This window comes from Canis lupus, chromosome 1, assembly GCF_003254725.2.
Source record: "Canis lupus dingo isolate Sandy chromosome 1, ASM325472v2, whole genome shotgun sequence".
NCBI classification, from domain to species: Eukaryota; Metazoa; Chordata; class Mammalia; order Carnivora; family Canidae; genus Canis; species Canis lupus.
In genome coordinates, this window is record NC_064243.1 from 85,981,620 (window position 1) to 85,991,959 (window position 10,340).

A 10,340-nucleotide genomic window follows, 5' to 3' on the forward strand; every position below is an offset into this window, starting at 1 on the left:
CTGCATGGAACCTGCTTCTCCCTCTGCCTGTGTCTCTGCCTCTCTCTCTCTCTCTCTCTCTCTCTCTCTCTCTGTGATGACTATCATAAATAAATAAAAAATTAAAAAAATAATTACTAGTCTTGATTTAATTCATCTTTTTAAACATACCTGATGACCATACATACTTGATAAATGAGGAACAAGGGCAGACTAGATAAATTTCTAAATAGTACTATAGTTTTTGAGCTCATTATCTGTGTACCTTAATGAAAAAGTCATTGGAGGTATACTTGGATGGCTCAGTGGTTGAGACTCTGCCTTCAGCTCAGGGCATGATCCTGGGATCCAGGATGTAGTCCCGCATTGGTTCCCTGGGAGGAGCCTGCTGTTCCCTCTGCCTGAGTGTCTGCCTTTCTCTCTCTCTCTCTCTGTCTCTCGTAAATAAATAAATAAAATCTTTAATTAAAGAAAAAGAAAAAGTCACTTGACAAGGAGTCAGGGTACCTGGGTTCAAATTATAGGTCTTCCACTTACTCTGACTTTGAACATATGCTCAACAAGCAGCTAAACTAGATTAGATGGTCTTTAAAGACCTAAGTTATGGGGATCCCTGGATGGCTCAGCTGTTTAGCACCTGCCTTTGGCCCGGGGCACAATCCTGGAGTCCCAGGATCGAGTCCCGCGTCGGGCTTCCGGCATGGAGCCTGCTTCACCCTCTGCCTGTGTCTCTGCCTCTCTCTCTCTCTCTCTCTCTCTCTCTCGATGTCTATGATATAAAATAAAATCTTTAAAAATAAAAAATAAAGACCTATGTTGTACTATTCTGAAATTCTGTTACTGCTTTGAGTTTTCTGATGCTAAATTGGCAGCTGCTTCTACTCTGGAGCTTTGCCATTGCTAACATTAGTCTAAAACCCATACTTGGGATCCCTGGGTGGCGCAGGGGTTTGGCGCCTGCCTTTGGCCCAGGGCGTGATCCTGGAGACCCGGGATCAAATCCCACGTCAGGCTCCCGGTGCATGGAGCCTGCTTCTCCCTCTGCCTATGTCTCTGCCTCTCTCTCTGTGTGACTATCATAAATAAATAAAAAATAAATAAAAATAAAAATAAAACCCATACTTGACACCGACCATGCTGCATTCAGCTAATAGCAATCGTACAGCCTCAAGAGTTAATGCTGATGCTGCAGAAGTTCATTTTCATAACTTCTTTACTCCTATGAAGAATTACAGTCATGTCTTTGTAAAGAAAAAAGCTTTTCTAAGTTTATTTACAATTAGAGTCAGTCTAGAGTAGATGGAACCCAACCTCTGGGATATATTCAAATGCTTATGTATAACTGATTAGAAGAAATGATGGGGAAGTATGTCATTACGTGAATAGTCAAAGAGCCCTGGGCCCCTGGAAAGGGCCAGAGGAAGCAAATGGGATTAGTCTTGCTATTTTTTTCATTCTTAGATACTTGGAAAGCTCCGTTAGCTTTTCCGAAGACCAGAGGCTGTTGTGCAAATGGCCCTTAGCATCCAGAAGTGACTGCTGTCAGACTTCTAAAGAGGCAAAGCATATTTGATCTCACTCTAACCCTTAACCCCACATTCATTAATTCCTGTAGCACCTCATTTCTTTTCTTTTCTTATTTGATTTATTTATTTATTTATTCATTCATTCATTCATTCATTCATTCATTCAGAGAGAGAGAGGCAGAGACACAGGCAGAGGCAGAAGCAGGCTCCTTGCAGGAAGCCCGACGTGGGACTCGATCCCGAGTCTCCAGGATCACAACCCGGGCTGTAGGCGATGCTAAACCGCTGCGCCACCAGGGCTGCCCAGCACCTCATTTCTATTTGCAGTATTAAAGTTGGGACAGTTATACCATGGACAAGTAACAGTGCTTGGAACATAGAATATATGTGATATATTTGAGGCAGTGAGTTGACATATTTCAATCAGCATTTTTAAAGGGAGTAAAACAATACTCTGGAGTTTTTAGCATGAAGTCTATTCATAATTAACTGAATCATAAAGCATTTGAAATTCTCACTCATATTTTTATCTTTCCAATCAGTTCATTTCTATTAATAAGAAAAGGCAAATTTCAAGAAAAATAGTCATATGCTTTCAGCTAATATATATATGTATATATATTTTTTATCCCATACAGTAACTATATCTAGCAATTTTCATCAGTATGACCAAATTCAAAAAATAAAATAGCCACTTTTGATGTCTAGACAAAGAACTTTTGTTACATTGAATGGAAAATAATGTAACTTTTGTTACATTTAATGTCTATTAAACATCAATCCATTAAAATATTAGTGATGTAATATGTTCAGGATTAGTCAATAGTGTGCCGTGTCAAATTGCATAAATGATTTAATGAATTCATTTAAGTTTGAAATTTTAAAAGACCTCACCAAAAGATGAAGCAGATGAAATAAGCTAAGAATATAGATTTTGTTTTTTGTTTTGTTTGTTACAGCATTAAATATGATAATGATGGCTAAGAAACATTTAAAATATAAAGTTGACATTGTCTTATTCTGAGTCATTCTATTATTAGAAGTCCTTAGAAAATGACTGAATATTTCATACCAGTCCAACTCTGCCTTTTTTTTTTTTTTAACTTTGTAGATACGGCATTCGCCCTGAAAATGTGATTATATATGGCCAAAGTATAGGGACAGTACCATCTGTGGATCTCGCTGCTCGGTATGAGAGTGCTGCTGTTATTCTCCATTCTCCTTTGACTTCGGGAATGCGAGTTGCTTTTCCTGATACCAAGAAGACCTACTGTTTTGATGCATTCCCAAAGTAAGTATCCATATTCAAGATTGTTTAATTCAAAGAAAATTTAAGGGCATTTTTTTTCATCACTTAAGGCATTCATAATACAGTTCATTCAGCCATGAACTTCTAATTTACATATATTATAGAAATTGTGAAAAATTAAAGTTCATAAAGGGTGGTGGTAGTAGCCCAGTTGGGAGGCTGAAACATTTGAGCAAGTAGCAATCCTGGTGAAAATAGCTGAGGGCCTTATACCCCAGAGAGTGGTACTAGTAGTATTAGAGATAAGAGAATGAATTTTTTTAAGATTTTATTTATTTATTCATGAGGGATACAGAGAGAGAGAGGCAGAGACACAGGCAGAGGGAGAAGCAGGCTTCATGCAGGGAGCCTGATACAGGACTCGATCCCAGGTCTCCAGGATCACACCCTGGGCTGAAGGTGGCGCTAAACCGCTGAGCCACCCAGGCTGCCCGAGAATGAATTTGAGAAATGAAATTGACAAAACTGAGTGTCAGATTGAATATAGGATGCTAAACAAACGACCGTGACTGTAATTCCTAGAGTTCTGACTTGAGCTGCTAATGAATAATAGTACCATTCAGTGAGACATAATACTGGAATAGAGGAAGAGTAGAGGGAAATGAGACATGTGTGCATAAAAATTAGTGAATGGTATCTAATTAATGATAGCTGATTTACAAAAGAAGTCAGTTACAAAAAAGTTGTGTCTAGAATTCATTTGAGTAAGTATTGGCACCTCAAAGTCTGTAAACACAATGTTACACAAATATGAAAGGAGGACTACTTTTCAAGAGAATATGGAAGTTCCTCCAGCTCTTCAGAATTGGAAAAAACTGATGGCCCATATTTCTCAAAGGGAGAAGGCAAGAAGTGAGAAGCTGGCAAATTTCAGTCTTACTTCTTTTCCCTAATTGGCAGTAATACAAAGAATTTTTTGAGAATGATAGATGGGCCAAAGGCCAGAGTCCTCACCTGCTAATTTATAAAAACAAGGGTCATTTTTTCTTTTTTTTTACAAGGGTCATTTTAAAAGCAAATATTTTCATCATTAGCCAGTAAGGGGTCACTTTTGTAGGGAAGCTAATGGTGGGAGTATATGAGCTGTGGGAGATTTTTTGTTTTTACATTAATTTGGCGGTGGTTTCTGTTTTAGATAATGGTTTATTGGAAGGTATGTGTATGATACTGCTTCTGTCTAACTGAACTTTAGGATTGATTGGGAGTATTTGGGTTAATGCTTTTGCCAACTTAAATCTCTGTCCAGCTCCCTCTTTCATTTCTGCTACACCAACAAAGAGAGCAGCACTTAACTGCAAGCTAATTTATTGACTTCCTCCCCCCTCTCTTTTCTTGCAGCATTGACATTTGAAGAAGAACATACTTTTTAAATTTTTTTTGTTATTTTTTGTTATAATTCCTTTATTATTGAGCATTTGATAGCAAATAATACACCCAACCATTTTTCCTTACCAAATGCCTTGAATTACTTCATTGATTTCCTCTTTTTTAAGATTCTATCCTCATTTTATAGTTACAATGCCTTCTATCTGGAAAGACTTTAAGTGTAAAAATTTGTAAGTTCACTTTATGTCGTTTATGTCTCCTTCAAGTTGTCTTTTTAAAATTGTCTTGATCTCTGTCTTATATTTAGTGTTCTCTGATGTCTGATAATTCTAAATTGTCTGTTCATACATAAGAGTGAAGAACTAAAGAGCTGATCTGAAGCACCGTGGTGTTAAGTCTTGTTGATTGTGAGCTTCACTGTACAGTGATCTGGTCAAATCAATTACTTGGGGATCCCACCCTGTGACACTTTCTCTACTTTTCCTCTTAAGGTGGATAGAGTCTCCAACAAGGATTCTTTGTAAAAGTTCTCCGTGGAAGATTGAAGGCCTGGCTGCCAGCATTCTGAAAACTCAGTACAGAAAATGGGTTCATAGCGGCAGCGTGTGTGTTTACTTGCTCTCTCTGATGCCTCTCATCTTAATCTGTGCCTAGCAATTCCCTTAGTCCTCAAAAACCTCCATTTTTGGGTAGAGTAAAACTAACCAATCTACAGAAGGAAAGGGAAAGAACCTGAAGGAGAGGGACCTAACTATTTCTTAAACAGACTCTTGAATCAATTCTATAGATTCCTGTCATCTGCCTTCATCCCCATGTCAGTTCCTGCCTTCTGGGGTATCCCATGGGATAAATTAGAATGTTTCTTCATTTTAACATCTATTCCCTTAAAAATGGTTTTCTCCCTATTTTTGTGATATCCCAAAACAATACATTTTGCTGTCATTTTGGTAGATTAAGAGGAAGGAAAAAAATAATGCATACAGAGAGGTATAAAGTTAGCACATACTTGAATGGTCCTTAGTTTCATCCTCTACTTCCAACCTGTTTCTCTATGTTAAGCATTGTACTAGGTTGACAGTAACCATTGAGTGATTTCCTCAAAACAGAAGTGCATGAAGGTAGCTTCCTCAGGTAATCTTAAAATAAGGAATCTATAAAATAAAATCCAAGAGACATCATTTCTTCAGAATGTATTCAAAAGATTGTTCTGATATTTGAATGATCTACCAGTATATCACAGAAAAAATTTCACAATCCTTTTCTAGCTAATTCGTTGACTTTCTCCCCCCCCCCTTTTCTTGCAGCATTGACAAAATCTCTAAGATAACCTCTCCAGTATTAATAATTCATGGGACTGAAGATGAAGTAATTGACTTTTCACATGGCCTCGCATTGTTTGAGCGTTGCCAAAGACCTGTGGAGCCTCTGTGGGTTGAAGGGGCAGGTCACAATGATGTGGAACTTTATGGACAGTACCTTGAAAGGTTGAAACAGTTTGTGTCACAGGAACTGGTAAATTTGTAAAATATTCTGTAAATTTGCATACTGGTTTTCTTTTCTTGCTGAACTGCACTCTTTGGTAAATTACATAAAACCTGAAGGTTTTGTTTGCAAATCATGTCAGTTGCCTTCATAAATGTACAGGTAATGATTTGTTAACAGACTTAATGAAGGTTTTAATTACCAGAACTAGAAACTGGAAATAACAGTATCATGCAGTCAGGCTGTGTAATTTATATTTTTTCTGTGAATTTTTTTTTAAACATCAAAATGAGTACTGTATGAAATTTTAATTCTATAAAATCAAATGCTGTAAAAGTATTGCCAAATGCTTTTGCATATCAGAAATAAATTTATAAATATTTTTAAAACATCTCAATGTACTAAATCTTATCCAGGTATACAAATGTAATATTCTTTCAATAAAAAGCTGTATATCTAAAAAAAATTCAAGTACTCAGAATAAACTGTAAGAAAACATGCAAGTTCACTAGAGATGACCTAAACCCTGTTGTACAGGGATCGAGGTTTAAACAGTTATTTTATTGTAAAATACATTGAATTTTCTGTATTCCCTGGTTATCATACATTTTCTCCTTTAAAAAAGAAATGTAAGTCTTAATTTTTATGCCATCTATTAATTTACCAACTAGTTACCTTGTAAATGAGAAGTCATGATAGCACTGAATTTTAACTAGTTCTGATTTATAGGTTTGGTACTATGAGGCAACTACTTAAAAAATCTCATTTTGTTATTTAAAAGGCATTTAGAGCTTCAAGAATGATTTTGTACGCGATGTTGTTTTAAATTTTGACTAATCTCATAGAATTGCAGTACACTTTATTATAAGAAAACCTGAGAGTCCGTTAGATGTTCTTTAAGACCACAAACAGGCTGGCTATTTGGTCATTTTTCACTTTGGCTCCTTTTAATAGGACCTATTGTTTTAGATTACTATATGAGAATTTCATGGATTCACTCCTGGATGCAGGATATAAGAACATTTAATTCATAACTTTTATATTAACCAATGTAGTAAAAAACAGAGCTCACACACAAAAACTAAGTTGCCTTTCCTTGAATGAATCCTGCCTGAATAAAACAATGAAAGAAAAATAAAAATAAAATTAACGGTATGTAGTCTAATTTGTAAATGAATGAATATTGAAATAATACACACTGTGGATATATTTTAAGGCCTTATGTAGTTTTAATTGTTCTGCTTGTTCTGTGGTTATGTCTAAGACTATAGTATATGATTCTCTTCAAAGTATATCAAGTATTGTGAATGCTTTGGTTCAGATGTGTCAAATTAACAGTAAAACAACAAATATATCACCCAGCTGTGCTTGTTTGCCTTCTTCCATGCTTTCCATCCCTTACCATAAGGACTGAAAACATTCACCATTTATCTTTATAGAATATAGTTGTGTGGTTTTCTCAATTTTATCATCACTTCTCTTTTTGGAGAGGTTTTTTTCCTTCTCAAGATTGTTGTGGAGCCTGTAAAAATTCCCTTTTTTGTACACCACATACCCCAGAGTTTAGTTAAGTGTTTTCTTTGAATACCTGTTAAATTTAAAATTCTGATCATACTAATTCAGAATTCATTCATTCGTTCAACAAATATTGAATGTCTAAATCATCTAATACCCTATGCCAGATAAAGGTAGACATTGGCCATGTCCTCATAGACTTCACAGTGTAGCCAAGGAGACAGACACCTTATTGCACAAGTATTTGAATAATGGCTGAGGGAGATTTGTAGCTCATTATAACAGGTTAAATGGTACTATTGGGAGGGAGATATGAGGGAAAGCGCAAGAAGGAGTTTCACAAAGAAGTGATGTTTGATAGGAACTTTGAAGGATATCTCAAACGACTAAACCTAGTGGCCAGGGGAAATCATTGCTGGCTGAAGGGAACAGTACGGGGAAGCCCAGAAAAAAAGACAGTGCATTTTAAGACTGGCCAAAAGTCAAGGGGAACAGATGGCATAAAGATGAGGCTGGCAAATTAGTGAGAGGCACAATCATACATGGTGTCACGGACCCTAGTAATTAGTATCTGAGGTACAATAAAAGGCCATTGATAGGAATATGAAATTGCATTTGCCAAGATTTGACAGATGAAAGAAAAATGGATATTTTTAGTTTGCTAAAAATAACATGTTAGTCTCTTGTCATTGGCTGTAATTTTAGGGTGTGTCATGGGGACATAATCTCATACGAAGGGCTAGTCAAACCATACCTATAAATATTAATATCATTTCAGGATATTCATAAATTAAAGCAAATCTTGGGATGTTTTGCCAAATTGAAAGGAGTCCCACAAACTAAAATCCAAAAACCAACTGAAGAATTCTGTAACTAAGGAGTGATAGCTCTGTGTTCAAATATTTCAGACAATTTATTCTTTGGACTCAGTACAAACTAGGTGAAAGCTCCAAAATGACAGGCTAGAGCTCAGTGTAAGAAATAACCATATGGTTATTTGTCCACAACAAAAAGGGATTGCCTCCCCAGGGTCAGAGAGGTTCTTAGCACTGGAACAGATCAGAAGCTGAGTGACCTTTGTCACGGTGCTACAGAAGAAATTCCAGATTTATTTTTTTTTTAATATTTATTTATGATAGGCACACAGTGAGAGAGAGAGAGAGGCAGAGACACAGGCAGAGGGAGAAGCAGGCTCCATGCACCAGGAGCCCGACGTGGGATTCGATCCCGGGTCTCCAGGATCGCGCCCTAGGCCAAAGGCAGGCGCTAAACCGCTGAGCCACCCAGGGATCCTGAAATTCCAGATTTAAATGTGAAGTTGAACTGGATGGACCATGTAATGTCCCTTTTAAGATTTTATATTCCATTTAGATTTCTCCTATCTTCTCAGAGCATTGCCTGCCTTGTGGCCTCCAGAAGGCAGTATCGTATAGAAGAATTGGCAAGCAAATCCGGGTTCTCATCAACTGATACCAGTTAGATCTGTGGCCTTGCCAAGTCACTTCTCTGGACCAGTTTACTCATTAGAAATGAAGAGATGGAATTGATGGATTGATGTGATCCCTTGTTTCTAATGTAATGAAAATCTCAACCCCATTCACCTGTAAAAATTCATACCCATTTTTAACCTGGACTAGAGTAGCCTCAGATAACTACTGTCTTGGCTTTTGTGTATACCAACATGGTACGGTTTGGAGGGTAACAGTAATCCTGGGGAAATGGTCAGCAGTGTACATAACTCCTGTCATATCTTTGAGTACAAAATGCAGAATAAGAACTTTAATAGAGCAGCCCTGGTGGCGCAGTGGTTTAGCACCGCCTGTGGCCCAGGGCCTGATCCTGGAGACCCGTGATCGAGTCCCATGTCGGGCTCCCTGCATGGAGCCTGTTTCTCCCTCTGCTGGTGTCTCTGCCTCTCTCTCTCTCGCTCTGTGTCTCTATGAATAAAAATCTTTAAAAAAAAAAAAAAAGAATTTTAATACATTACTATAATCTATACACGTTTCCAGACTTCTAACTTACTAAGAATTTGCCACATCTGTGTCCTATCTAAGAATGTAGTACAGTAGCTTTTCTTGGTGATTTCTATAAATGTATAGTCATTGCTCACTTTAAGAAAGCTTGAAAAAGGAAAATAAAATTTTAAAGTTGCAAACTGACATCAACTGTCCAATAAATAGAATGTTCTTGCTGCATTTAAACATTCTACATGACAAAAATTTAACTTTTCAAGAACAGGTATTGGAAAGCCAGACCAATTCCTAAATTTTAAAAACTACAGACATGAAATAAGTTAATCCCTTCATTTTACAGATGAGGAAACAAACCCAAAGAAAAGAAATAACATTGCCAAGATCTACAATATAAGTGTCATTAGTTGTACTAATTTATCTTGTGAAGACCAATCAAATTTATCTGGACTAATGTACCAATGATTCTTTTTAATTATAATACAACAAACTTATTTGCTCTCCAATATTAATCATGATTTTATTTTGTAAATGGCTCTTTAGATTTCTCCTTGTCACCTAGTCATTGAATACTGTTTGTAGGTTATCCCTTTCACATTTAACAAATTAATAGTTTAAAGTATTTTAAGGGCAGCCCGGGTGGCACGGGGTTTAGCACTGCCTTCAGCCCGGGGCCTGATCCTTGGGACCGGAATTGAGTCCCATGTCAGGCTCCCTGCATGGAGCCTGCTTCTCCCTCTACCTGTGTCTCATGAATAAAGAAACCTTTAAAAAATAAAATGGGCAGCCCGGGTGGCTCAGCGGTTTAGCACCACCTTCAGCCCAGGGCATGTTCCTGGAGACCCGGATCAAGTTCCACGTCAGGCTCCCTATATGGAGCTTGCTTCTCCCTCTACCTGCGTCTCTGGGTCTCTCTCTCTCTCTCTCCCTCTCTCTCCTCTCTGTCATGAATAAATAAAATCTTTAAAACATAAAATAATAAGGTATTTTAATACTTGTCCATTTTCCCTAGGCTCATTAACAGACATTTGATTGTTAAAACCTAGTGAAGATTGTGAGTATTGTCATGAATAAACAGGTGTTTACTCAAGCAACACATTTACTACAAATTATAACAATGAGAAAAAGCAATTACATTGAGAAAAGCATTAAAGCAGTTATTACTAAATAGTGATGGGTGGCCTTTTAATTTGTTGCCTTAATTTTGTTTTTTGTTGTTGTTGTTGCCTTAAT

At 37.0% G+C, this 10,340-nt stretch overlaps 1 protein-coding gene across 5 annotated transcripts in view; it reads left to right on the plus strand.

Annotated features, from left to right (window-relative positions):
• Positions 1–6,983, plus strand: part of ABHD17B (abhydrolase domain containing 17B, depalmitoylase) — a 54,398-nt gene extending 47,415 nt beyond the window's left edge. For all 5 annotated transcript variants that reach the window (XM_025423312.3, XM_035702161.2, XM_025423313.3 and 2 more), the window contains exons 3-4: positions 2,617–2,796; positions 5,445–6,983. In XM_025423312.3, the coding sequence (XP_025279097.1) occupies positions 2,617–2,796; positions 5,445–5,664 (400 nt within the window). In that variant the 3' untranslated portion in view covers positions 5,665–6,983. The remainder of the gene's footprint in view (positions 1–2,616; positions 2,797–5,444) is intronic.
• The last annotated feature ends 3,357 nt before the right edge of the window (positions 6,984–10,340 follow it).